The sequence below is a fragment of the Aethalodelphis obliquidens genome, unplaced genomic scaffold, assembly GCF_003676395.1.
Source record: "Aethalodelphis obliquidens isolate GAN/ISIS:26980383/991018 unplaced genomic scaffold, ASM367639v1 scaffold28, whole genome shotgun sequence".
In the NCBI taxonomy this organism is placed as follows: domain Eukaryota; kingdom Metazoa; phylum Chordata; class Mammalia; order Artiodactyla; family Delphinidae; genus Aethalodelphis; species Aethalodelphis obliquidens.
Window position 1 is genome coordinate 12,379,168 of NW_020837972.1, and position 27,813 is coordinate 12,406,980.

The 27,813-nt window shown below is 42.5% G+C and overlaps 1 protein-coding gene across 1 annotated transcript in view; it reads left to right on the top strand.

Moving 5' to 3' along the window:
* FBXW8 (F-box and WD repeat domain containing 8) overlaps positions 1 to 27,813 on the top strand; it is a 114,821-nt gene that overhangs the window by 74,185 nt on the left and 12,823 nt on the right. The window contains exon 8 of the mRNA XM_027124697.1: positions 20,937 to 21,064. Coding sequence (XP_026980498.1) covers positions 20,937 to 21,064 — 128 coding nt within the window. The remainder of the gene's footprint in view (positions 1 to 20,936; positions 21,065 to 27,813) is intronic.

Here is a 27,813-nt window from a genome sequence, read left to right on the forward strand (position 1 = left end):
CGGGCTCTAGAGCTCAGGCTCAGTAGTTGTGGCGCATGGGCTTAGTTGCTCCGTGGCATGTGGGATCTTCCTCAGGCCAGGGCTCGAACTGGTGTCCCTTGCATTGGCAGGCAGATTCTTAACCACTGTGCCACCAGGGAAACCCCCTTGATCCTTTAAGCAGTTAGGTGGTTTAAATTTTTTCCTTTACCTGTGGAGTCGTGTTGAGCTGGTCTGTCCTTGGAGGCTATTTGGGAGCTGAGGGTTTCTGAAATGGATTGAGGAACCCATTGCTCTCCTGTTACTTCTCTAACGGGATCTCCTAAGGGCCATGCTTATTGCTGGCAGGAATGATTGGGCAGGAAATGGTTTGGTACTTTTTCATCAATTCCTGTGTCTTTTTGGGCAAGGGGTATGTGGTGAGAAGGGCTGCTTGAATGTCTTTTACTTTTAGATGAAAATGGACTCTTAAGTGTTGACGTTGCATTCTTGGGTTCTCACACTTCAGTGGCATAAATGATCTTAAAGGTAGTCGTTGCTAAGTGGCACATGATTGTAAAAGAAAACAAACGGAATAGCAGTTACTCTGGCCTCATCTCTTCATCATGTTGCAGGGCAAAGATCAGTGTCAACTCTCTTAATGTGGCCCTTTGTGCCCAAATAGCCCTTTAAAATTTGTTTTTAGTCTCATACTTCCTGAATCTGTCAAAAATACTTCCACTCATGAAAATGTTTTTATGATGCTAATCATCTTTATTAATTCTTTTGCTGCCTGAATTAAATTTTGCTCTCAGAGGTGGAGGGTTAGGAGATAGAATTGCCTCATTTAAGAGCATTATGTTGACGATGAATCTCATGCCTCATAAAGGAAGAGAGAGACCCACTTACAGCTCTCAGCATCATTCTGTGTATTTGGACATATTTCCTAATTTAGTTCTGAAGTGCTTGGCATTCGGTGGCAGATTGTATTTAGCAGCACGCGGCACGCATCCTAATCAGGGTGACGTGAGTGAAGTAATCCAGGAGGCTGGGGTGTGTTTGACAAGGACACTGGCTTGGCGCTGCTGCCTCAGCTTACATCACGCTGGAAAATAATTGCTAACGTCTCTTAGGATAATCATTCCCTGTACGCGGACGTGAAAAGACTCTGGATTGGTTATTGCACTCGTCACAAGTTGAAATACCTGTCTGGAAGAGCCTTTGGGATCAGAGGCTCATGGATTCTGGCACCATTCTCCATACCTACACCAGAATATGAAATCCATCTTTCCTTTTGTTCAAGGTTCCATTCCAGAGGAGAACTAAAGACTGTATTTTACAAGCAGGATGAATAATTTGAAATTGAAAGTTCACAAAGTAAATAAGTATCTCATTTCCTCTTCACTTTCACCTTAAACCTTTAACATTTTTCATATTTATTTACTTTCTGCTTGGAAAAGTTTAAGAAAATAATAGCTCTTGGAAACCAGTTTTCTGGGTTGTTGAGTGATGTTGACTACCAAAGGGTCCACTTTTGTTGCTAACGTTGCTGTCATTGTGAACGACTGCTTACTGAACACACACTATTTACTGGATATCTGACCGTGCTGCAAACAGGGATGTCTCAAACGTGACATCCACGTCGGGGCTTACCTCCTCGTGGGCTTTAACAGCAACTTAGTGATACAGAGGTGGTTTTCTCCATGTTGAGATGGACATGAGGTCGTAGGGAGACCTTCACGGTTAATTTGCTGAATTCCAAAGTACTGAAAAGTTATACAGGTAAATACGTAGATGAGGATTGAATATTCATATGCATTTTGTACATGTTTTAATATTAAAATGTATCAGTGGTAAGAGATTGGTTCAAGGTGGCAGAGTAGAAGGACGTGCGCTCACTCCCTCTTGGGAGAGCACCGGAATCACAACTAACTGCTGAAGAGTCATCGACAGGAAGACACTGGAACTCACCAAAAAGATACCCCACATCCAAAGACAAAGGAGAAGCCACAATGAGATGGTAGGAGGGGTGCAATCACAATAAAATCAAGTCCCATAACCGCTGGGTGGGTGACTCACAAACTGGAGAACATTTATACCACAGAAGTCCACCCACTGGAGTGAAGGTTCTGAGGCCCACGTCAGGCTTCCCAACCTGGGCGTCCGGCAATGGGAGGAGGAATTCCCAGAGAATCAGACTGTGAAGGCTAGCAGGATTTGATTGCAGGACTTCGACATGACTGGGGGAAACAGAGACTGCACTCTTGGAGGGCACACACAAAATAGTGTGTATGTCAGGACCCAGGGGGAAGGAGCAGTGACCCCCATAGGAGACTGAACCTGACCCACCTGCTGGTATTGGAGGGTCTCCTGCAGAGTTGGGGGGCGGCTGTGGCTCACCACGGGGACAAGGACACTGGCAGCAGAAGTTCTGGGAAGTACTCCTTGCTTGAGCCCTCCTGCAGTCTGCCATTAACCCCACCAAAGAGCCTGTAGCCTCCATGCTGGGTCATCTCAGGCCAAACAACCAGCAGGGAGGGAACTCAGCCCCACCCATCTGCAAACAATCAGATTAAAGTTTTACTGAGCTCTTCCCAGCAGAGCAACACCGAGCTCTACCCACCACCACTCTCTCCCATCAGGAAGCTGGCAGAAGCCTCTTAGATAGCCTCATCCACCAGAGGGCAGACAGCAGAAGCAAGAAGAACTACAATCCTGCAGCCTGTGGAACGAAAACTGCATTCACAGAAAGATAGACAAGATGAAAAGGCAGAGGGCTATGTACCAGATGAAGGAACAAGATAAAACCCCAGAAAAACAACTAAATGAAGTGGAGACAGGCAACCTTCCAGAAAAAGAAGTGAGAATAATGATAGTGAAGATGATCCAGGACCTCAGAAAAAGAATGGAGGCAAAGATCAAGAAGATGCAAGAAATGTTTAACAAAGACCTAGAAGAATTAAAGAACAAACAGACAGAGATGAACAATACAATAATTGAAATGAAAAATACACTGGAAGGAATCAGTAGCAGAATATCTGAGGCAGAAGAACGGATAAGTGACCTGGAAGACAGAATGGTGAAATTCACTGCCGTGAAACAGAATATAGAGAAAAGAATGAAAAGACAGCCTAAGAGACCTCTGAGACAAAATTAAATACACCAACGTTCGCATTATAGGGGTTCCGGAAGGAGAAGAGAGAGAGAAAGGACTCGAGAAAGTATTTGAAGAGATTACAGTCGAAAACTTCCCTAACATGGGAAAGGAAATAGCCACCCAAGTCCAGGAAGCAAAACCCAAGGAGAAACACGCCAAGACACATAGTAATCAAATTGACAAAAAGCCAAAGAAAAATTATTAAAAGCAACAAGGGAAAAATGACAAGTAACATACAAGGGAACTCCCATAAGGTTAACAGCTGATTTCTCAGCAGAAACTCTACAAGCCAGAAGGGAGTGGCATGACATATTTAAAGTGATGAAAGGGAAGAACCTGCAACCAAGATTACTCTACCTGGCAAGGATTTCATTCAGATTCGAGGGAGAAATCAAAAGCTTTACAGATAAGCAAAAGCTAAGAGAATTCAGCACCACCAAACCAGCTCTACAGCAAATGCTAAAGGAACTTCTCTAAGTGGGAAACACAAGAAGAAAAAGACCTACAAAAACAAACCCAAAACAATTAAGAAAATGGTCATAGGAACATACATATCGATAATTACCTTAAACGTGAATGGATTAAATTCTCCAACCAAAAGACACAGGCTTGCTGAATGGATACAAAACCAAGACTCATATATATGCTGTCTACAAGAGACCCACTTCAGACCTAGGGACACATACAGACTGAAAGTGAGGGGATGGGAAAACATATTCCATGCAAATGGAAATCAAAAGAAAGCTGGAGTAGCAATGCTCATATCACATAAAATAGACTTTAAAATAAAGAATGTCACAAGAGACAAGGAAGGACACTACATAATGATCAAGGGATCAATCCAAGAAGATATAACAATTATAAATATATATGCACCCAACATAGGTGCACCTCAATGCATAAGGCAACTGCTAACAGCTATAAAAGAGGAAATCGACAGTAACACAATAACAGTGGGGGACTTTAACACCTCACTTTTACACCAGTGGACAGATCATCCAGACAGAAAATTAATAAGGAAACACAAGCTTTAAATGACACAATAGACCAGATAGATTTAATTGGTATTTATAGGACATTCCATCCGAAAACAGCAGATTACACTTTCTTCTCAAGTGCACACAGAACATTCTCCAGGATAGATCACATCTTGGGTCACAAATCAAGCCTTGATAAATTTAGGAAAATTGAAATCATATCAAGCATCTTTTCTGACTACAATGCTATGAGATTAAAAATAAATTACAGGGGGAAAAAATGTAGAAAACACAAACACATGGAGGCTAAACAATATGTTACTAAATAACCAAGAGGTCACTGAAGAAATCAAAGAGGAAATCAAAAGATACTGAGAGGCAAATGACAACAAAAACACAACGATCCAAAACCTATGGGATGCAGCAAAAGCAGTTCTAAGAGGGAAGTTTATAGCAATACAACCTCACGAAAGAAGAAAAATGTCAATCTCCACTCACACCTAAAGGAACTAGAGAAAGAAAAACAAACAAAACCCAAAGTTAGTAGGAGGAAAGAAATCATAAAGATCAGAGCAGAAATAAATGAAATAGAAACAAAGAAAACAATAGCAAAGATCAATAAAACTAAAAGCTGGTTCTTTGAGAAGATAAACAAAATTGATAAAGCATTAGCCAGACTCATCAAGAAAAAGAGGGAGAGGACTCAAATCAATAAAATTAGAAATGAAAGTTACAACAGACACTGCAGAAATACAAAGCATCCTAAGAGACTACTACAAGCAAGTCTATGCCAATAAAATGGACAACCTGGAAGAAATGGACAAATTCTTAGAAAGGTATAACCTTCCAAGACTAAACTAGGAAGAAACAGAAAATATGAACAGACCAATCACAAGTAATGAAATTGAAACTGTGATTAAAAATATTCCAGCAGGGCTTCCCTGGTGGCGCAGTGGTTGAGAAACTGCCTGCCAATGCAGGGGACACGGGTTCGAGCCCTGGTTTGGGAAGATCCCACATGCCGCAGAGCAACTAGGCCCGTGAGCCACAACTACTGAGCCTGCACTCTAGAACCCGCGAGCCACAACTACTGAGCCTGCGCGTCTGGAGCCTGTGCTCTGCAACAAGAGAGGCCGCGATAGTGAGAGGCCCGCGCACTGCGATGAATAGTGGCCCCCACTTGCCGCAACTAGAGAGAGCCCTCACACAGGAACGAAGACCCAACACAGCCAAAAAAAATAAATTAATTAATTAAAAAAAAAAAATCTTCCAGCAAACAAAAGTCCAGGACCAGATGGCTTCACAGGTGAATTCTATCAAACATTTAGAGAAGAACTAACACCCGTCCTTCTCAAACTCTTTCAAAAAATTGCAGAGGAAGGAACACTCCCAAACTCATTCTGTGAGGCCACCATCACCCTGATACCAAAACCAGAGATACTACAAAAAGAGAAAATTACAGACCAATACCACCGATGAATATAGATGCAAAAATCCTCAACAAAATCCTAGCAAACAGAATCCAAGAACACATTAAAAGGATCATACACCATGATCAAGTGGGATTTATCCCAGGGATGCAAGGATTCTTCAACATACGCAAATCGGTGTGATACACCACATTAACAGATTGAAGAAGAAAAACCATATGATCATCTCAATAGATGCAGAAAAGCTTTTGACAAAATTCAACACTCATTCATGATAAAAACTCTCCAGAAAGTGGGCGTAGAGGGAACCTACCTCAACATAATAAAGGCCATATATGACAAACCCACAGCAAACATCCTTCTCAATGGTGAAAAACTGAAATCATTTCCTGTAAGATCAGAAATAGGACAAGGATGTGCACTCTGGCCACTATTATTCAACAAAGTTTTGGAAGTCCTAGCCATGGCAATCAGAGAAGAAAAAGAAATAAGAGGAATACAAATTGGAAAAGAAGAAGTAAAACTGTCACTGTTTGCAGATGACATGATACTATACATAGAGAAGCCTAAAGATGCCACCAGAGAACTACGAGAGCTAATCAATGAATCTGGTAAAGTAGTAGGATACAAAATTAATCCACAGAAATCTCTTGCATTCCTATATACTAACATGAAAGATCAGAAAGATAAATTAAGGAATCAATCCCATTCGCCATTGCAACAAAAAGAATAAAATACCTAGGAATAAACCCACCTAAGGAGGTAAAAGACCTGTACTCAGAAAACTATAAGACACTGATGAAAGAAATCAAAGATGACACAAACAGATGGAGAGATGTACCATGTTCTTGGATTGGAACAATCAATATTGTGAAAATGACTATACTACCCAAAGCAATCTACAGATTCAATGCAATCCCTATCAAATTACCAATGGCAGTTTTTACAGAACTAGAACAAAAAAATCTTAAAATTTGTGTGGAGACACAAAAGACCCCAAATAGCCAAAGCAATCTTGAGGGAAAAAAACGGAGCTGGAGGACTCAGACTCCCTGACTTTAGACTGTACTACAAAGCTACAGTAATGAAGACAATATGGTCCTGGCACGAAAACAGAAATATAGATCAGTGGAACAGGATAGAAAGCCCAGAGATAAACCCACACACCTATTGTCAACTATAGGTTGACACAAAGGAGGCAAGGATATACAATGGAGAAAAGACAGCGTCTTCAATAAGTGGTGCTGGGAAAACTGGACAGCTACGTGTAAAAGAATGAAATTAGAACACTCCCTAACACCATATACAAAAATAAACTCAGAATGGATTAAAGACCTAAATGTAAGGCCAGACACTATCAAACTCTTAGAGGAAAACATAGGCAGAACACTGTATGACATAAATCACAGCAAGATCCTTTTTGACCCACCTGCTAGAGAAATGGAAATAAAAACAAAAATAAACAAATGGGACCTAATGAAACTTAAAAGCTTTTGCACAGCAAAGGAAACTATGAACAAGATGAAAAGAGAACCCTCAGAATGGGAGAAAATGTTTGCAAACGAATCAATGGACAAAGGACTAATCTCCAAAATATATAAACAGCTCATGAAGCTCAATATTAGAAAAAGAAACAACCCAGTGAAAAAATGGGCAGAAGACCTAAATAGACATTTCTCCAAAGAAGACATACAGATGGCCAAGAGGCACATTGAAAACTGCTCAACATCGCTAACTATTAGAGAAATGTAAATCAAAACTGCAATGAGGTATCACCTCACACTGGTTAGAATGAGCATCTTCAGAAAATCTACAAACAAATGCTGGAGAGGGTGTGGAGAAAAGGGAACCCTCTTTCACTGTTAGTCAGAATGTAAATCGATAACAGCCACTATGGAGAATAGTCTGGAGGTTCCTTAAAAAAGTAAAAATAGAAGATACCATATGACCCAGCAGTCCCACTACTGGGCATATACCCAGAGAAAACCATAATTCAAAAAGACACATGCACCCCAATGTTCACTGCAGCAGTGTTTACAATAGCTAGGTCATGGAAGCAACCTATATGCCCATTGACAGACAAATAGATAAAGAAGATGTGGTACATATATACAATGGAATATTACTCAGCCATTAAAAGGAACGAAATTGGATCATTTGTAGAGACATGGATGGACCTAGAGACTGCCATACAGACTGAAGTAAGTCAGAGAGAGAAACACACATGTCATATATTAATGCGTATATGTGGAATCTGGAAAAATGGTACAGATGAACCGGTTTGCAGGGCAGAAATAGAGACACAGATGTAGAGAACAAACGTACGGACACCAAAGGGGAAAGTGGAGGGGTGGCGGTGGTGGGATGATTTGGGAGGTTGGGATTGACATGTATACACTGATGTGTATAAAATGGATGACTAATAAGAACCTGCTGTATAAAAAAAATAAATAGAATGTATCAATAATTGATATAATTGTTAGTGTATTGTTGATAATGAATAGTTTTCACATGTTGTGAAAACCCTGAAATGCCTCCACAGAGCCCCAAGGGCTTCTCAAGACAATGTCTCTGACTTAGAGACCTTTGAGGACCCGACCACCTCTGATATTCTCTACAACCATGATGGGTGATTCTGCAAAAACTATTTCTTAGAACGCTGCCACTTCTTGTAGAAGTTAAGAGTGCTTCAGGATCTCCAGCGATCCTGAGCTACTCCTGGGAGGGAGTGATGGAAGTTACAGAAAGTGAATATAGGGAAAAGTATTTTCAGCTAAGCCGGGTAGTGGTATAACCATTGGGGACTTGGAGTCAGATAAGCCCTAGGCAAGCTGCTTACATGCCTCAGGCTTCCCATTTGGAAGTGGGAGAATACCTGGGGAAAGGAGGTAATGTGCTTATGGCTGGTGCTCAAGACTTGTTAGGCGCCTCCTTCACCTCCCCGTCCCCACCAGCTTTGGGGTCAGTTCAGAGTTCATCAGGAAATCCTGGGCAAGGGAGCAGTCCAGGCAGAGGCACCAGGCCTGGAGGAGGGTTTCTGGGGGGCCAGGAAGTATTGCTGGGGTGGTCCAGGCGGGCTGCAGCACAGGTGCCGTGGGCTGGTGTGGGAGCTGTGCTAAAGCCATACCTGCTAGGAGTCATTTTCCTGAGAGTTGTTTTACAAGAATACATTTAGAATAGGAAGGGCTGGGGGAATTCAACTTTTTGCAGGATGAATGCAGTTAAATTAATGTGAATGCTGAGTCACTTCGTGTATGGTCACTTTGAGATGTGGAGCCTCATTGGAGAGGGCCGGCACTGTGTCTTAAGTATCTTTTGTCTTCGCTCACACTGGTGTAGTTTTTGTATATCGTGACATGTGTATCGTTTTCTAATTTCTAAAAACATTGATCAGAATTCTAGAAGCACTGAGCAAGTTTTTACAAGACCATTACATTGACATATATGATGATCATTTCCTTTTTTTCTCATGTGCCTTTTAAAAAAAATTTAATTTATTTTTGGCTGCATTGGGTCTTCGTTGCTGCATGCGGGCTTTCTCTAGTTGCGGCAAGCAGGGGCTACTCTTTGTTGCAGTGTGCAGGCTTCTCGTTGCGGTGGCTTCTCGTTGCGGAGCACGGGCTGTAGGTGCGTGGGCTTCAGTAGTTGTGGCACGATGGCTCAGTAGTTGTGGCTCTTGGGCTGCAGAGCGCAGGCTCAGTAGCTGTGGCGCCTGGGCTTAGTTGCTCCGTGGCATGTGGGATCTTCCCGGACCAGTGCTTGAACCCGTATTCCCTGAGTTGGCAGGTGGATTCTTAACCACCGTGCCACCAGGGAAGCCCTCATTTGTCTTTTGAATTAAGCTTAGAATTTTATATAGGGCCTAATTTTTCTAATGGCTTTCCTGATTACTTATGTGGGATTTCCATCCAGGTTTACCGTTCCATACCCATGGGAGAGTGTGAACTTGGAGTTGATCTTGGCATTTATTTCACTCTTTGAATAGGTGGCTTTGGCTTCTTTGTGCCAGATGAGCAGCAACTAGTTTGTTAGGGTTAAAAATCAGCTCGTTTTTCAGTTAATGAAGATCACTGAGGCCTATTGGAAATGTTTACCTTTGCTCTATAATCAGTAACAGTAACACTGTAGAATAGGCTGCAGGCTTTCCAGGTGTATATATCCAGACAGTTGAGACAGATGGTGTTGGTTTGATAGAGGGTAGGAGAAGAGGGCACACAGAAAATGGCCTGAGTGAGTTTGAATTTCACAATATTTAAGACATTTTATTGTTTTCAAGTACACGTAGCAGCTTAAACTAACAAAAATATTACAAAGTAGAGGGCTTTTGCTTTTTATTCAATATGTAGATGAATATGATGTTTTAATTTACCCGGCACTTCAGTCTATAAGGCACTGTGTTAGAGAGTGGGTTTATAATTAACTTATCAGTTACTGAGTTGCAGATGAGTTCTTCTAATGGACGCAAAGTTAACTCTCTTAAGCATCCTCTCAGTGTGTTATTAATTTACAGGGTAAATCCAGTTTTGTAGATAGTCAAAGGAAAACCCCAGCTCAGTCCACATTTGAACAATCACATTCCAGATTAAGGGACTCGGGAGGTTTTCAGTGGGTCACAGTGAGGCCAGGAATCGTCTGAATGTGCCACGTAGGGGAAGCAGTTCTGCCGTGACCTGGGTTCTGACCGTCTCCTGCTGTAGGTGGTCCATTGATATGGGACTGACCAACTGGACCAGGACCAGATTCAATACCCACATTTCTTTGGATCTTTCTAGGTTAGGACCTCTGGCCCAGGCTCTGCCTGTTCCCCTGGGTGGCCTCTCTGGACTGCGGAGTTTCCTTAGGGTGTGAACTCCTACCTCATGTTCCACAATAAGTTTTAAAGCATATGTTGAAAATGACATGAGAATACTTCTTCCCCAGCACCCCGCTCCTTCACCTGCCCCTGCCGTTTCCCCACCTTTGGTCTCTTGTACCACCTGTCAGTGTCCCTCCTCATGGTCCCTTTCAGATTTTGTCGGAGCAGTGGCTGCGTGCCAAGGACTGTGGGTGACTCGCTGGTGCGCACCTTCTGCCTGGCCTTCCAGACCCTGGAGAGTCAGCCTGCCACTCTCCACCCTGCACCTGCAAAAGGAGCCTGTGCAGTCCAGAATATGCCATGTTTATTCTGGACTAGCAGCAGCATTCCCTCTTCCCCTCCTGTCGCTCCGTGTCCTTTCAGGAAAGGTCCCTCCAGGGTCCCACTTATCAGAAGAAGCCTTCTCAACTGTTGTGGCTCTCAGTGAACACCTCCCTTCCCTTACACTTAGAGTACACAGGGTCTGCATCTCACCTTGCCTTACTGTTACTGCCCAGCGCTATTCTTAACCAGATTGCCGTCAGCTGGGAGGCAGGACGTGAGCATTTAGAGCTGAGTACCACTGCTTTAATGTTTCCGATTCTTTTTTGGCTTGGGAGGCAGTCAGTGTCGGTGTAGTGCGGGGGTTCTCAAACGCCAGGGAGTATCAGAAAAATACAGATCTTGGGCCTCCACCCCAAAGGCTTGTGACTCACCGAGTCTGGGTTGGGGCCTGAGGGTCTGTTGTGCCCAGCGCTGCCGATGCTGCTGGTCCAGAGCCGCGCTTTGAGCACCCCGGGGTAGTTGGAGGCCCACCCACCCAGCTTTGAATTCCGGTTCCAAACCTTCAATTCTGTGTAAGTGATTTGGCCTCTCTACACCTCTGCTTCCTCATATATAAAGTGAGTAAAGTCATGATAGCCCCTGTATGGCATGGCGGGGATCAGGTGAGAGGACGCGTAGTCTCAGTGTTTTGCACGTAAGAGGATGCTATAAGTCTTAGGCATCACTACCCATTTTTGCCAGGACTCAGGAAAAGGCTTGTCATATGGTGGCAAACACTGACCTAGAAATGAGATTAGCTGGGCTCTGCCTAGTGCATCCTCAGCTGCTGTTGTTACCTGTGTAATTTGGAGTGAGTTATTTAAATTATTTTAAGCCTCAGTTTCTTTATGCATAAAATGTGTACGGTAGTGTTTGTCTTCCTTTGCTGGTTGTGAGAATCAGATGGAATGATATTCTGAAAGGATTCGTGTGAAAGGAATATCATGATGATTATTAACAGCTGCTATTTACAGTGTACTTCGTGTGCAAGACGCTGCTGATCACGTTTGTGCCGGCACTGTCGTGTACCACGTAGTACCATATAGTGAAAGGTTGTTATGCCCTTAAGCGTGTGAAGGGGACTGGGGTGGACTGCGTGCCCTACACCAAAGGCGCCAGTAGTTCACTGCAATTTTTCATGCTCCTGCATCAGCTGTCATTTGTCTCAGTGATCTGATTGTAGCCACATTCTGCCTGTCTACCCACTTCTAAGCCTTTGTCCAGTCTAACTTGGGGCCAAATGAGAAGTTGCCAGGCCGGTTGCAAACTGACGCGCAAGCACCGTAATATCCTGAATTGCGTATACATTGTGAAGTCTACAGGCTCACGAGTGTTGTTACACGACCAGCTCTCACTTGCAATCTTCCCATGTAAAAAAATCATGTCCAGGTTGTCTTTAATTCTGAAGAATTCATTTCGTAGTTTGCAGCCTCAGTTTTCCTCCCTACATAACACAGATTTAATGATAACTTTCTTTCTCGTGGGGACTTTGGTTAGTTACATGTAGTTAATATTTGTGAAGTGCTCAAAACCGTCTGTGCTCTTTATTGTGATGAGGCCTGCTGGGAACCTGAAAGGAGTATGTGAGGATTTTCAGCTTTGAGTTATATATTTGCATAATAATTATAATCTCTTCATTGTGCTAAATGCTCTGACAGTGAGCGTTTCCTATTCATTTTATGTACCCCATCAACCCGTTCTTTGTTAGTCGTACCTCTTGTCCTTCTTCTAGCACTAGGACAGAGACTGTCTAAAGAGATCCCTGAAGCAAAGCAGAGAACCATATTCTGGTCACTACCTTCCTTCATTATTTCCAGCACCTATGGGTGTAGGGGGAGAGAGAGGTTGGGTCATATTGGCCTGCATTTTCACCCAAGTGCACTCCTGCTCTCTGGGTTCTTTTCAGGCTTAGGTCACAATAGGTGTTGGTTTGGCCTCTCTCTGGTCCTTTGTAGACATCTGCCCACATCACAAAGCCCCATGTTTGGCACAGTCTGCGGTGATTGGCAGTGCCTTCCCGGGCAGAGTCCAGTCCTGGAACAGCAGGGGTTGCAGGTGCATTGGCACGTGGTGGTGGGGAGTGCACACGGGCCTGCCTACCCGTGCCTGGCGAGGCTCAGCAACACCGTCCCATCCCTGAAATACCCTGTCCTCGTGGGCTTGTCACTCTCATTAAAACTTAAACATGAAAGCAGTTCAGGCTGCTTCTCCCTTTGTGCCGCGTTTGAGGGTGGACTGTGCCAGAAGCATGTCATGGAAACTGTTGAGGGGCTGCTGTGTTTCAGGGAGCTGTGCTCATGTCAGGGGTCCATTTCTTCGGCTCTGCATCTTGCTGTTTGCTGCTGCTAAAAGCACCTGAGAGGCAAGTTTTTGTTTGCCAGCAGAGTCACCTTTGGGATGGTGGTGAAAGTCATTTTCCACGTGTTCACAGATACGCCGCGTTACCAAGCCTCTTGCACTGACTTATCTCTGGCAAGGACTTACAAAATAGTCTCTCTGGCTGATTGTCAAAAATTACATCATATCAGAGTAAACTGCTTTTAAATCAGACATCCATTATTCATGTATATTAACTGCTTTTTTATTTTTTTATTGGCTGTTTTTTGTATGATTTACTCTTTTCTCACTAGCTCGCCTTCCCTCCCCAACTGTCTTTCTCATCGTTTTTTACAATCTTAGCTCATCTGTGAATTTATAGAGACTGTTCACTTAGCTTTGTATGTGAACATCAATATGCAGACCCTGCATTTTTTGTAGTAAAATTTTTGAGCACATTTTTGAGGGTCATATTTATGTTGGGTCAGAAGAGCAGCTTGGGTCGTTTACATGAGTAAATTCTACCCCAAAGACTGAGAGGTCTTTTTTTTTTTTTTTTAAGTTGAGCATTACTAGTCTCGTACTTTGAGTTCTGTATGGAATAAAGCTGTACCTCCCACTTATGAACCAGCTAAGTACGCTGCTGTTGGTGGAAAGCAAATTGACTTAATGTGTTCATCTGTGGGGGGGGCATATCTTTAATGTAAGGCTGGTGTGTCGTTCACCTGTAATCGACACAGGCAGAGGTGTGCAGCACTTATTCATTCTTTCAGCAAATAGATACTGAGTCCTTCCTTTGTGCCAAACACGGTACAGGTATCCAAGAAAGTATCTGTTCACTCCAAACCATGATGCTGGAGGTCCCCCGTGCACCTGGCATCTTTGTGCTCCTGGTACTTTGACCTGATGCATGGCACTTGACTGTTTGGAATAATAATGACTAGATAGAGTTTATTCTATTTGTTTAACCCCATATCAGCATTGTTGTTGTGTATAGTCAACATTCGCATATATTCGTGCACATCTACCTGAATCTTCTCTCACTGTTCTTGCCAGCATTTCAGACCTTTTATTCTGGAATGATTTTATATCTTCCAAAAGTATATTGTGTAGTGAGGGTCTCTTGGCCACAAGTGCTCTCTGCTCTCGGTATTTTTATCCCAGAACATCTTTATTTCATACTCATTCTTGAAAGGTGGTTTTACTAGTCCTTTATCATTCCAGGATGACAGGTGTTTTCTCTCAGACCTTTGAAGAGGTGATTGGTTTGACTTCCACTGTTATTACTGAGAAGTTGTTTAACTGTCATTCCCATTTAGGACTTTTTCTCTTCTTTTGGCTGGTTTTTCCTTGTCTTTAATTTTCTGTGGTTTCACTCTGCTGTCTCTAGGTGTGGATTTAGTTTTATTTTCCCTGTTTGGGGTTCTCTTGCACTTCTTTCCTTTCAGTTGCAGAAAGCCCCAGCCATTGCCTTGTTAAAATTTCCCCTCATTCTCTCTATTCTTTCTATCTAGAACTCAGGTTAGATGTGTGTTAGACCAACTTGTTCTCCCTTCTGTGCTCTTCCTCACTCACTCATCTTTTCCATCTCCATCTCTCTGTGTTGCGTCCTAAATAATTTCTTCATCTTTGTCTTCCAGTTCACAGATTCTCTCTTGGACTCCGTTTAACTCATCCATTGATTTTTTTTTTCCTTTGGTTGCACTGGGTCTTATTTGCAGCACGTGGGCTCCTTAGTTGCGGCACGTGGGCTCCTTAGTTGCGGCATGCATGTGGGAGCTAGTTCCCTGACCAGGGATCAAACCAGGGCCCCCTGCATTGTGAGTGCAGAGTCTTATCCACTGCACCACCAGGGAAGTCCCCTGATTTTTTTTTTTAATTTCTAGAAATTCTATTTGTTTTGTTTTTCAAAGCTACTTAATCAGTTTTGCTGCTTTTGATCCCTCACCCTCTTTTATTTCTGTAAACATTTCCAGCATGCATATTTTTCTTCATCTGATAAACATCTGATATCCTTGGAAGCCTGTTTTCTGTCTCTCACTTGTGATGAGCTGTTTCTGTGTTGGGAAAAAACTTTTTTTTAATTGTGAGCTCACATCTGGCTGATCTTGATTTGTAGATCTCCTGTGGGGCCTGGGTTGAGAGGATCTTCCTCCTGAGAAGATTCTGCCAGGTACCAGGAAGCATGTCACCAGCGTGAAAGTACTTTTTATTACTAGATCTGGGGTCTTTTGGCCTTGCAGGTAGTATAACTTCAAACTCCCAACCTGCGTGAGGCTTGCAGGCCGAGGGCAAACATTTTCCATCCTGAGCTGAACCTGAGACAGGCAAGTTGCCACGTAGGCTCTCTTCACCAGTGGATAGATTTTTGTTCCTATCTTGCTTTTTGCTGAGTGTACATAGCTGTCCAAGGGGCCCAGCTTTAGGCAGACTTACCAGTTCTGGTTCCACCTGGCACTGGCTGGAAACCTTGCCTCCTATTTCCCCAGTTTTCCAGGCTCTGACGCTGGCAGACGCCCCCAGAGCAGCCCCTGATGTGAGTACTACTTCCCTTTCGGGTTGTAGTGCTCTCTTCATTTTTGCCTCCTCGGACTTTCTCGGGTTTCGTAGGAGTTAAACAGAATGTTTACAGGAATGTTTACTAGACTGAATCTTCAGTGTTTCAAACAGGATGGTTTCCCAGACATTCTAGACATTCATAGTGTGCTGTGTTGTCAGAGGTGGAACCTTGGGCCTGGATACAGTTTGGGAGTTCTGGAATCTGGAGACTGTGGAGAGAGATCTGTGGAAACTTCTGTTTTGAGTACAAGGAAGTGGTTCCTTTGTACAAGCTGGCAGCAAGATTAGGCATCCAGAAATGGGGGAATGTGTTAAGCAAAACAAGGACTATCTGAGTACTTATTATGTACCAGACCATGGTAAGCCCTGGGTTTGCCTGATAAATGTGTACCAGTCAGTTAATCTACAAGCACTTACTGAGTACCTGGCACGTGCTGGCCCTTAGTCAGTGCTGCAGGAATGAATGATAGGATTGCTGCCCCAAGGAACTTACAGTCTAAGTCTAGGACAGTGTTTTACAATATGTGGCATGGCGCTTGGTAACAGTGCCTTAGCTGGCTTGCTAAAATCACAGTCTCCTCGGTGACCCTCCTACCCTCCAGTGTTTGAGAACCATGGGTCTGGGGAAAAGTTGGAGGAAGCAAATGTACAGTTCAAGGTGGCCCCTTGGGGACACCAGATGGGGTGCGTAGATGGTGAATACCTTCAGCGCTGACAAGAGGGAATAAACTCTGCTAAGGGCTCAAAGAGAACCCACAGTAAGCTTAATTGGGATGGAAGAGGAGAGACCATGAGGATTATTTTCTTTACTCTCTAGAATTTGGCTTCTTATCATGACTTTACCCCCTCAGAAGGGCAAAGTATATGTGGTAGTGATGGAGGTGGGTTGTTAGAGATCAGAAAAGAAAGTAGGTAGACTTTGTTATCTCCAGGAATTTCAGTCAAATCTTCCTCCCCATGCCTTTTTTAATCTTTTACTTCGCTGCAATCCAGCACAGCGTCTCCTAACCTTTTCTCTCTCTGTCGCTTCCCTTTTTTTTAGATGGTGGCAGACAAATTAATTCACAATGCCTTTTTTTTTTTTTTTTTTTTCACAATGCCTTTTAAAAAGCTATAGTCTTGTAAGGAAGCCTGCTGACAACTCCTCACCCCTTTGGAAAGGCAGTGCCTGGGGTCCTGAGGCGGTGAGCCCGCTGCTCAGGTTGATGTTGGTGGTGGTGTAATGCCTTTGGCAGATGACACATAGGAGTGTGAGGAAGACTCACTATTTTGGTAAACTTAAAGAAAACACAAATGGAATTCCTTTTTTCAGTCATTAGCACACAGCCAAAAGTCTGGGACTGCAAGGCTCTGTAATCTCTTCATAGCTATTTCTGTATACAGTGGTTCCTGTTTCATTATGAGGCTAATAGTAGTCCCAGATTAGGAAATGTTTGTATTGCTAAGTCCAGTTGTTAATGGGTGAAGGAGGAAGTTGGCCTGCCTTGAGCTCACCCCACTGCAGGGGCAGTAGCCATTTCTTATCCCTTTCCTCATGGTTTCGTTGGAAAGCCAGTCCTAGGCACACCAAATGGTCCGGGTCACACCTGGGAGGAGCGGGGCCTGCCTGCACCGGGGCGTTGCCGATGTTTCCCAGATGTCAGGCCTGTGGCCACCACCTCCATCCTGACTCTACACTGCTGCCCCTACTGTTACACCACCACCTGCTAGGACATGGCTGTAAGGTGGGTCTCCTTAGAGAGGCGAGCCCCACAAATGGCGGACCAGGACAGTTGGTGGCTGTGCACTAGCTGGTGAAGAGGTGGATTGTTTCAGCTGGCAGCCGGCCGAGGCTCCTGCACATCATCCACCCTCCCTGTTCATTCCAGTGCCTGCTGCACAGAGAAGAGTCATAAACATTTGTTTACTGGCTGTTGAAAGAATTACAGCATTATTTATTTTGTCTAAAATATTAGAAACAACCCAAATATCCATCAATATGGAATCATATATCCGTAGACAAGTTCTGTGCAGCCTTTAAAAAGAACAAGATCTATGTATAGGTACTGACGAGGAAAGAACTCTCATGTTATTTAGTAGGAAAAACAAGTTGTAGAATGACAGTCCCATCGAGAGAAAAAAAAAATTTTATACACAGAGAGTGTGCGCGCAACAGACCAGACAGACGTGTATAGAAAAAGTCTAGCAGTACATAGCCCTCCACATCCACAGGTTGCAAATCCACGGATTCAACCAACCTCGGCTCAAAAATATTCCCAAAATTCTAGAAAGTTCCAAAAAGCAAAACTTGAATTTGCTGAGCACCAGCAACTATTTACATAGCATTTACATCATATTAGGTGTTGTAAGTAATCTAGAAATGATTTAAAGTAGATGAGAAGATGTAGGTTATATGCAAATAGTACACCATTTTATATAAGGGACTTACTTGAGCGTGGGCAGATTTTGGTATCCGGGGGGTCCCGGCAGTAAACCCCCATGTATACCAAGGGACAACTGTATACACTAAACTGTTAAAGTGGTTTAACAGTTTATTTAATTTCAGAGAAATTTCAGAGAAATCTGAATAATTGACAACAATGAAAGTTAGGATTCTAAGACTAGGATTTGTGAAAATACCTTAACATCTCTAAGAAGGAAAAAACAGAAAGTTCTTTTTAAACAATGCTTGCTTCCACCAGGTGCCCTCTAGATCTCCCTGGAAGCCAAAGAGAAAGGAGTAGACCCTGCAGCGTCCGAGACTACACACTGCATCTCCTGCAGTTACCTTTGTAAAATACACAACATGGTTCAGTCATTTTAGATAATTCTTAAAGAAACATCCAACTTCTATACAAATTTGCGCCTTTATCACTGTTTAAACCCTTTTGTAATATACATGTGGTACTTAAGAAAAATATCCCCAGCAACATCTATTGATTTGGCGGTCACATTAGTGCAGAACATTTTCTCCAAGATTTTAGCTATGGGTTGTTTTTTCCTTCTTTCCAGCATATCCATACACTTCTGAGAGTGAGTCAAGTGGCCGTGGGTTGAGACTTACCCAACTAGGGCAATAAAGAGAAAAATTAGTCTAATGCATGGTCTTAACAAGAGGGAGAGTGTGAGCATGAATAATTAATCTCACTAGTCTGTGGCAATCAGATAAAATGAAGTCCCATTTGCTCAACCTTATTAAAAGAGAGAGAGCGTGGAGGGGAGAGAGAGATGCTAAAGGTTGTTGAGGGACTCGTAACGTGGGAAGAACCGCCTCTGAGATGGGTAATGTGTTTTCTAATCTCTGCGGTCTTTAACTAAACGTAATGGTCAAGGTACTCTTTGGATAGTTCTGATTCATTGAATTATTAAACATTTTAGAAAATACTTGACTCCTGACTACTAACTTATACGATGAATTTGCAGTCTTTTTGAAGAGGGATTAGATCCCACTGTTTCATTCAGAAATGATCTATCCTCTTGTCAAAAAAGAACTTCTAAAAAAGAGTATAAAGACATAGGAACAGACCCAATATCAGATTTTAATTCTTATATTTATCATGGAACATTTCTTCTTGCTATAGATGTTGAAGTATTTTAAAAAGAAGAAGAGATTGAGTCCAAAAGCCCTCTTGAAAGCTGTATAGTGATATATAAGTGCAGAATGTTACTTTCAGGGTAGACCATGACATTGCTGGTGTTTTTTTTTTTTTTCTCCCTCCAGGAACCGATTTTCATGCAATTTTTAGGATATTTACTGTAGATGGAAGATTTGATTTATTTCTATGTCCATACTTGGAAGAAGAATCTTATTTTGGATATTTTACAGTTGAAATTTTCTCAGAAACTTTTATTTTCAACTGCATGAAAATAAAAATAAAATTTAGCTTGTTCTCTATGGTCTTTAGGGATTAAGAAGGCATTTTACGGGCTTCCCTGGTGGCACAGTGGTTGAGAGTCCACCTGCCGATGCAGGGGACATGGGTTCGTGCCCCGGTCCGGGAAGATCCCACATGCCGCGGAGCGGCTGGGCCCGTGAGCCATGGCTGCTGAGCCTGCGCGTCCGGAGCCTGTGCTCCGCAATGGGAGAGGCCGCAGCGGTGAGGGGCCCGCGTAACGCAAAAAAAAAAAAAAAAAAAAAAAGGCATTTTACATTTTGAAATTGCTCTCTTTCCTTTCAGATACCGTGAGCAGTTTTACTTAATATTATAGTGTTGTTTTGACTATTAGGAATTTCCAAAGATTCAACTGTTAGAAATATGTGTCAACAATGAGATCAATGGTTTTCAAGGTGGAGTCAATTTATTAACCTCTCAGTACTAAAATAGGAATCTGTACACTGATAATTGATAAATGTATAGGTTAATAAGAAAAAATAGCACATCATTTTCATGTGTGGGCTAAGAGAGGAGACTCTACAAAATATTAACATTAAAACTTTTGAGTTCAGTGATTAATTTTAACCACATGATCAACAGAATATAACGTATGCTCACATGTGTGTGTGTGTTTAAATGAGGAGGATTTTGAACAGTGAATTTGGGTGCAAGGACTAACTATGTCTTCAGTACTTACAACAATTACTGACCCATGGCAAGCACTTAATGTTAATTGAATTACTAAGATCTTTTTAGTAAAAGACTTAAATAATCTTCAGAAAGATTCCTTATGAATCATCCTTGTTTCCCCATTTGCTGGAGAAAAGGCAGTGTTCAAATGTAATGAATACATTGTCTAGAGATCAAGGATACTCTCTTACTTGCCTCCATACCTTATGGAACAGAGCTTACTATAATTAGCTGGTGGAGAGTGACTGAAGAGAGATGTTGGGGAATATCAGTGATACCTCAATTAAAAAAATATTTTTTTAACGTTTGGGAATAAGACTATGTTTTGGTTTGTAGTTTAATCTAAAGGAATCATCTAGTGGTTAACTGTACAAGCTTCATCATCCTGGATGCTTATACTGTTTGTTCTTTTTACCTTCTGTGGTATAAATACAGAGGGGGAAAAGAGAGAGAGAACCTGTACACAGACTTCTTGTTAGCCTCCCCCATTAACTAATCAGAAGCAGTCAGTGACCCTTAGTTTCCATGCTTCTTTTTCTGTGTTAAGAAATTGGGATACCGAATTTCCCCATTTGGCATTTTTTTGTGTCCTATGAGTTTGTTTGCACCTTGGCCTGGAATTCTTTGGATTTTCTTTTCTCTTGTGTTTCCTTTTGTTGTTCTAAGAGCCATCCTTATACTGTCATTACCTGGAAGGGGTCAGGAAATGGAGTATTAGAGCCTCTTCTCTAATGGGAGTTGGTGCTGTGACCGTGCCCCGGGGCGACGCTGGGTGGAAATTGTTTGTGCAGGCCTGCTGCCCCTAACGCACACCCACGTGTTTTTCCTCCTCCCCAGATCCTGGTGTATAGCCTGGAAGCAGAACGCTGCCTCTCGAAGCTGGGCAACGCGCTTGGCGACTTCACCTGTGTCAACCTCCGGGACAGCCCTCCCAATCTCATGGTCAGTGGCAACATGGACAGGAGGTAGGTGTCAGTAGAGTCGCATCTTAGAGCCACAGGCAGCTTCTCTTGAGGCCTGGCCGCTCGGCCTCCACTGAGCTCACTGATTTCCTCCCCGGCTCACCCTCCTCACTTCTCACTCACATCTCTGCCCACCTGAGTTCAGCCCTGATCCCATAAATACCATCCCTGTGAACTTGGAGAACAAAGTCTTGTATTAGGTAATAGTTGGATGGAGTTGCGTCTCTGCCTCATTTCTGAAACACCATGGGAAGGTTGTCTTTTAGGCCATTTGGTGGACGCAGTTGGTGGAAGGTCCAGTGAGACCACTTGGAATATCTTTTGTCCCCCTGCTGTAAAATTTGTTTGGCATTTAAAAGCTCACTTTCTAATATTAAAAACAACAACCTAAGGGATGAATCATGTTCAGCAAAATAGGTTTGCCTGCCAAATGATGTCAAGAGTGTGTTTCAGACCACTATGGTGTCCCTCCGGTGATGGGGAAAAAGAGACTTCATGTGAACAGATTCCAGTTTCTATTTAGCTGATTAGCAGTCTTCCCTTTAACGTATTGGCTCAGGGAGTTGGATTTTCCCGGTACAGGGTCCAGTGCCAGCTCTGGCCGCTCCAGGACCCATCAGCATGGAAGGATTAAAGTGTTTGAAAAGACTGTCTGAGTCCAAATTTTAGACTTTTTTCCTTTCTCTTCCCTCTCCCCCTTGTCTTTTCCTTTTCTTTCTTCTTCCTTTTTTTTTTTTTCTTCTTTTTTTGACTGGTTATCTGTCATGTCTGATCCAGTGCCCTGAAGAGAGGTAGCGTGGCTGGAGGCCAGGTTCAGCTGGCGCCCCCTCCCCTGGCCAGCCCCGGGCTGCAGGTGGCGGGCCACTTGGTGGGGTATCAGATCGTGAGGCGGGTCCTCCTTTGTGCCAAATCCCAGACCTCTGTCGTACCAGTGCAGCAGCTTGCAAAAATAATTATTTTGTCAGATAATATTTTCAACTTCTGACCTTCACTACTACTATCTCCCTCCCAGAGAGCAAAAAGATGTGAGTATGCTTTATTGAAAGAAAATACCTGATCTTTTTTTCCTCGAGCCCTCCTAAAACAGCTGATACTTCTCATGCTTGAGAATTGAACTCCTCAGTGTATGTCCAGGCAGTTTTTCTCTCTAAAAAAAAAGAAAACAAACTAGGCTTGATAAGTGGCCCCACTTGTGGCACAGCAAATGAAACACATCAGTTTATAGTTTTTGGTTTTTTTTTTTTAACATCTTTATTGGGGTATAATTACTTTACAATGGTGTGTTAGTTTCTGCTTTATAACAAAGTGAATCAGTTATACATATACATATGTTCCCATATCTCTTCCCTCTTGCAGTTTATAGTTTTACTCTCCCATTTTCAGTTCTGACTGAGCTGTACAAAGGCTCCAGGCTTATCTGATAGGATCTACCCGCAGGGACCTAACAGCTCTTCGCCTTCCAGGAGAGCAAATGCAGAGGGCTCTGTGGGGCATCCAGATGGAAGGGTTTGGGATTGTAGGTTATGCTTCAGAGTTTGTTGACAGCATGACCATTTAGGTGTTCAACCACAGCTAGGCTCCCAGGAAACCAAAATGGTGTTCCAGAGAAGAGACCTCTGCTTTCTATATAACGTAACCTCAGTAGCTCCAGAAGCACAGTTACAGCCAGATTGTCGTGACCATTGTCAGCTGCACGTCCTGCTGTCAGTGAGGAGGCCTGTACGTACTCGGTAAAGCTGACGTTTTCCTCTGGAGCAGGGCTGCCTGACCATGCTCCCCGTTGCCAGAGGAGAAGCCAAATGCACAGTGTAAAAGGGCTCCCTGGCCATTTTGAAGGCCAGATCTGACCACGTTAAAATCCATTTTATTAGTAAACCAGTTACGTTTTTTGTGGGTTTTTTTTACACCCTTTGTCTTTTTGGATGAAAAGAATAGACTTGGGACTTGGAGTTGGGGAGGGGGCTATCCAAAATGGCATTTAATCAGGGCCACTTGTAGATCTGTGTGCCGGCTATTTGACCACTACTGGTACCGCAGAGGCTTGCCATCATATATAAGATTGTTCTTTATGAATCACATTAACAGTGTTAGCAATATGAATTTCAAACATGGGGCTTAAAAGCACTCTACATCTGGAAAAAGGAAGGAATAAGGACTCTAGACTTTTAAGTGATAGAGGTATGTCTTGTGGGGTTTTTCCCAGAGACTTAATAGCTATGAGTAGGAACTCATCAGAGATGCACACCCAGGCTTGTACAGCTTATGTTTTATTTCAGAAGTGGGACGGAGGGGGCAAATACTATGAAGAGAGCTAGGTGGCTATCACTTCATGACAGATGCAGTTTAAAAACCTTGGAACCTCCATTTTTATTTAAAAAACTGAACTTCTATTGCATTCTCTTAGTACTTTATAAATGAGAATGAAATGGACTCGAAAGGTACATAAAACTGTCCAAGGTTAAAACAAAAATAATGTTTCTTTAAGGAAATCAGCTTGAGTAACTTTGCTAATAACATGGGTGAAATTTTCTAAAGAGTTGGTTTTTTTTGGGGGGGTGGGTATAAGCTGAAATTAAAAATGAAACAAATAGCTCACCTAGCTTGTCACTAGAGGTTAAGTGGAGTCTGATAAAGATTAAGAGAATGATCAGGGTGGGAACTGAGTTATGGTTGGATTGTACTTTTCCCTCGCTGGGAGGGAAGGGTTATAAAGTGGGGTTATATAGGTGGGGCTCTGCACAAGACTTTTAACACTACAGATCAATGAGGTTTTTTTAATGCGTATTTTGTCCTTTCCTGCTAAGCCAAGAAGAGTGGTAAGTAACATTAGGGAGGGAGCGGTGTGCATCCGGTGTTAGGACAGGACGCTTGTGTCTTACCACAGTGTCTGTCTAGTGCTCAGAGAGGGCTTAACTGTGTATGTTTTGCATTTATTCTGAGATGCACTTTTTTTTTCTTTACATTTTCACATCTATGAAAATCAAGATGTGTCTTTTATAATAACATCTTACAAATGGCAGCATGTTAAAATATTACATAAAGTAATGGTGCTTCTTGAATTGGATGGTGTTTTCAATTAAATAAAAGTCTGTATTTGTTCAATGAAGGCAAAAATAAATCTTAGGAATTAGAACAGTTATGAGAAACTTGAATGGGTTACCAAGATAAAGTCTGCAGGAAATAGACCACTGTGAGTTTTTTTGTTTTGTTTCTTTAGTTTAACCTTTGGGGTTCACTGAACATTTAGAATCTGTAAATTTATGTCTTCCACCAAATTTGGGATGTTTTTGGCCATTATTTCTTCAGATATTTTTTTCCACACTGATCCCTTTCCCCTCTCCTCTGGAACTTCAGTGATGTGAAGAACAGACTTTTGGTATTATCCCACAGGTCACTGAAGCTCTATTCATTTTCTTTCCTAAGCCTTACATTCTTCAAGTTGCACATATCTACTGATTTAACTTTGGGTTCATGAACTGTTTCCTCTGTCACCTCCATTCTGCTGTTGAACCCATCTAGTGAATTTTTTATTTCAGATTTTATACTTTTTTGGTTCAAAATTTCCATTGTTTCTGTTTCTCTGCTCAGAATTTCATTCATTCTTATCATTGTACCTTAACCTCATGGAATATAGTTACAATAGCTGCTTTAAAGTCACTGATGATTCCAAAAGTCTGGCTTATTTTAGGGTTGACATTTTCCCTTGAGAATGGGTCACATTTTCCTGGGGCTTTTGGGGTGGGGGTATGTCAAGTAATTTTGGATGTATCCTGGACATTTTGTGTCCACTTTCGATCCTGTTACATAATCCTCTGGAGGATGTTGAGTTTTGTTTTTGTTTTAAACAGGCAGTCCCCCTGGTTAGGTTCAGACTGCAAGTTGTGTCTTCCCTTCTGTGGGTGGTGATTCCAGTGTCAGTTCTATTTCCAAAACCTTTGCTGTGCTTCTCTGACTGCCCTGCACACGTGCCACCCAGAGGTTAGTCTGAGCTGGCAGTGGTTGAAATCTTACCTGAGCCTTTGCTGTACTGCTTTGGGTCTGCGCCTGGGCCACGCGCGGGGTCGCACGCGGTATCACGGGCTCCCCGTCTCCAGTTCCTCCCTCTCTTCATCCCTGTGATTCCTAGCTTTCAGGGCCCTTGTCCCCTGGGCCTCTGACGAGAAGATGGGGTTTCTCTCAGGGTTTCACCTGCTGGCATCCCTACCACCATGCAGCTCTGTGAATAGGGACTGTCTTGGGGCAAAACCAGACAGAAAAGAGATGGGGGAATCCCCAAAAATGCCACACCCACGTTCTTTGGACTTAGGGGTTCCTCTCCTTGGTTCTTCAGAAAGAGGGTGTTTCTGTTAGCGTTTTAGCTACCACACAGCTGTGCTACAGGAGCTCACACTCGGGGTGAGGCTGTGAGAGAGAAACTCCTTTCCCCACGGCCCCTTCCTCCGTGGCCACTTCCCCCACAATCCACTGTAGTGAGTCAACTCCCCAGGGTCCTCAGGTGTTTGCTTTTTGTGTTTTGTCCAGAGGTTTGGGTTGTAGCAGCAGAAGACAGAGGCAGTAATGGGCTTACTTTAGGTCAGATGCAGAACTCCTACTCTCTTTAAATAATTTAAATAAACTGTTTAGTTGGCAGTAGAGGGCTGTATTAAAGGGGGTCCCTTCCCATTCTGTTGCTCTTAGTCTTCTCATCTGGGATCTGCTCATTTCTAACGAATGAAATCAGGGATCTAGACCAGAGAATGCTCTGCTGGGGAGAATCAAAATAAGAGTTGGTGATAAGGGTGGGACTTCCCTGGCGGTCCAGTGGTTAGGACTCTGCGCTTTCACTGCCATGGCCCAGGTTCAATCCCTGGTCAGGGAACTAAGATCCCACAGGCGGCACGGCGGGGCCAAAAAGAAGAGTTGGTGGTAAGGGCGTACATCAGGTTGTTAGTGGGCTGCCAGAGCAACATGCACTGAGCCAACAAATCCCACTGCTTTTCCTCCTGTAATCTTAAATTGATTTAAAAAATTTTTAGCTTTATTGAGATAGAATTCACATACCTACAATTCACTAATTTAAATTATACAATCCAGTGTAAAGTTCACAAGGTTGTGCAGTCATCACCAGGTCAGGTTTAGAAGATTTTCATCACCCCAAATAGAAACCTTGTGCCCATTAGCAGTCACTCTCCATGTCCCCCCAACTTCTCTAGCTCTAGGCAACCACTAATCACTTCCTGCCTCTACGGATCTGTTTTAGATACTTCATATAAATGGAATCATAGAACGTGTGACTTTTTGTGACTGGCTTCTTCCACTTAGCATAATGTTTCCAAGATAAACCTGTGTTGTAGCTTGAATCACCACTTAATTCCTTTTTATGGCCAAGTAATATTCCATTGTACGAGTATACCACATTTACTTATTCATTCATCAGTTAACATTTGGGTTGTTTCCATTTTTTGGTTATTATGAATAATGCTGCTATTACCATTCAACTACAGATTTTTGTGTAGACATATGTTTTCAGTTCTCTTGGATATATACCTAGGAGTGGCATTGCTGGCTTATATAACCCTATGTTTAACTGTTTGAGGAACTGCTAGACTCTTTTCCAAAGTGACTGTACCATCTTACACCACCAGCAGTATATGGGGGTTCCAGTTTCTCCACATCCTTACCAGTACTTGCTATGGTCTCTGATTATAGCTGTCCTAAAGGTATGATGTTGAACATCCTTTCATGTGCTTTTTGGCCTCTTTGGATAAATGTCTATTCAAATCCTTGGCCCATTTTTTATTAGGTTGTCTTTTTATTTATTGAGTTGTAGGAGTTCTTTATATAGTCTGGATACCAACCTCTTATCAGATATGACTTGTAAATATTTCTCCCCGTTCTATGGGTTGTCTTTTCACACTTGATAATGTGCTTTGAAGCACAGAAGTTTTTAATTTTGATGAAATTCCATTTATCCAGTTTTTCTTTGTCATTTGTGCTATTGGTATCATATTGAAGAAGCCATTTCCTAGCCCAAAGTCACAAAGATTTACTCCTATGTTTACTTAAAAGAATTTTTATGATTTTGGCTCCTACACTGAGGTCTATGATGCATTTGGAGTTAATTTTTGTATATTAACTGTGTGTGTGAGGTGGGAGTCCAACCGTATTCTTTTTTGCATGTAGATATATATTGTCCTAGCATCATCTGTTGAAAAGACTATTTTTTCCCCATTGAGTTGTCTTGGCACCACTGTTGAAAATCAGTTGACCATAAAATAGAGAGCTTACTCTAGGTACACTCATCTGATTGAAACTTAAAAGGATTTATTAAAGTAAGCTAAATGTTTCTGTGTTTCCATACATCATTTTTGTCCACTGGTGGTGTTATGGGCTGGCTCGTAAGGGTTGCAGAATTTTCGGTCTAGCAGAGCTCTTTAAGACCATCTAATAGCTGGCCCAGCTAAGGAAACAGGTCCAGAAAGGTCGAGTGATCAGTCCAAGGGGCTTATTACTCTTTATGGGCAATAAACAAAGAACTCTAAACTTTAGAGATACAGCTTTACAATAATACATAAAGCTCTAACCATAGCCTACTTGGATTAAACTGGGCAGTTCTACCTGAAAATACATGTCTTTCTAGTTGCTATTAAAAATGAATCGTTCACCAAAGGCCATCATTGGTGCTGTATATATGTTATAGCTACTAATTTGGGCATATAACGTTGTTTTTAAAAATCCTCTTTAATATAGGTTCGATGAGACAAAACAATCAT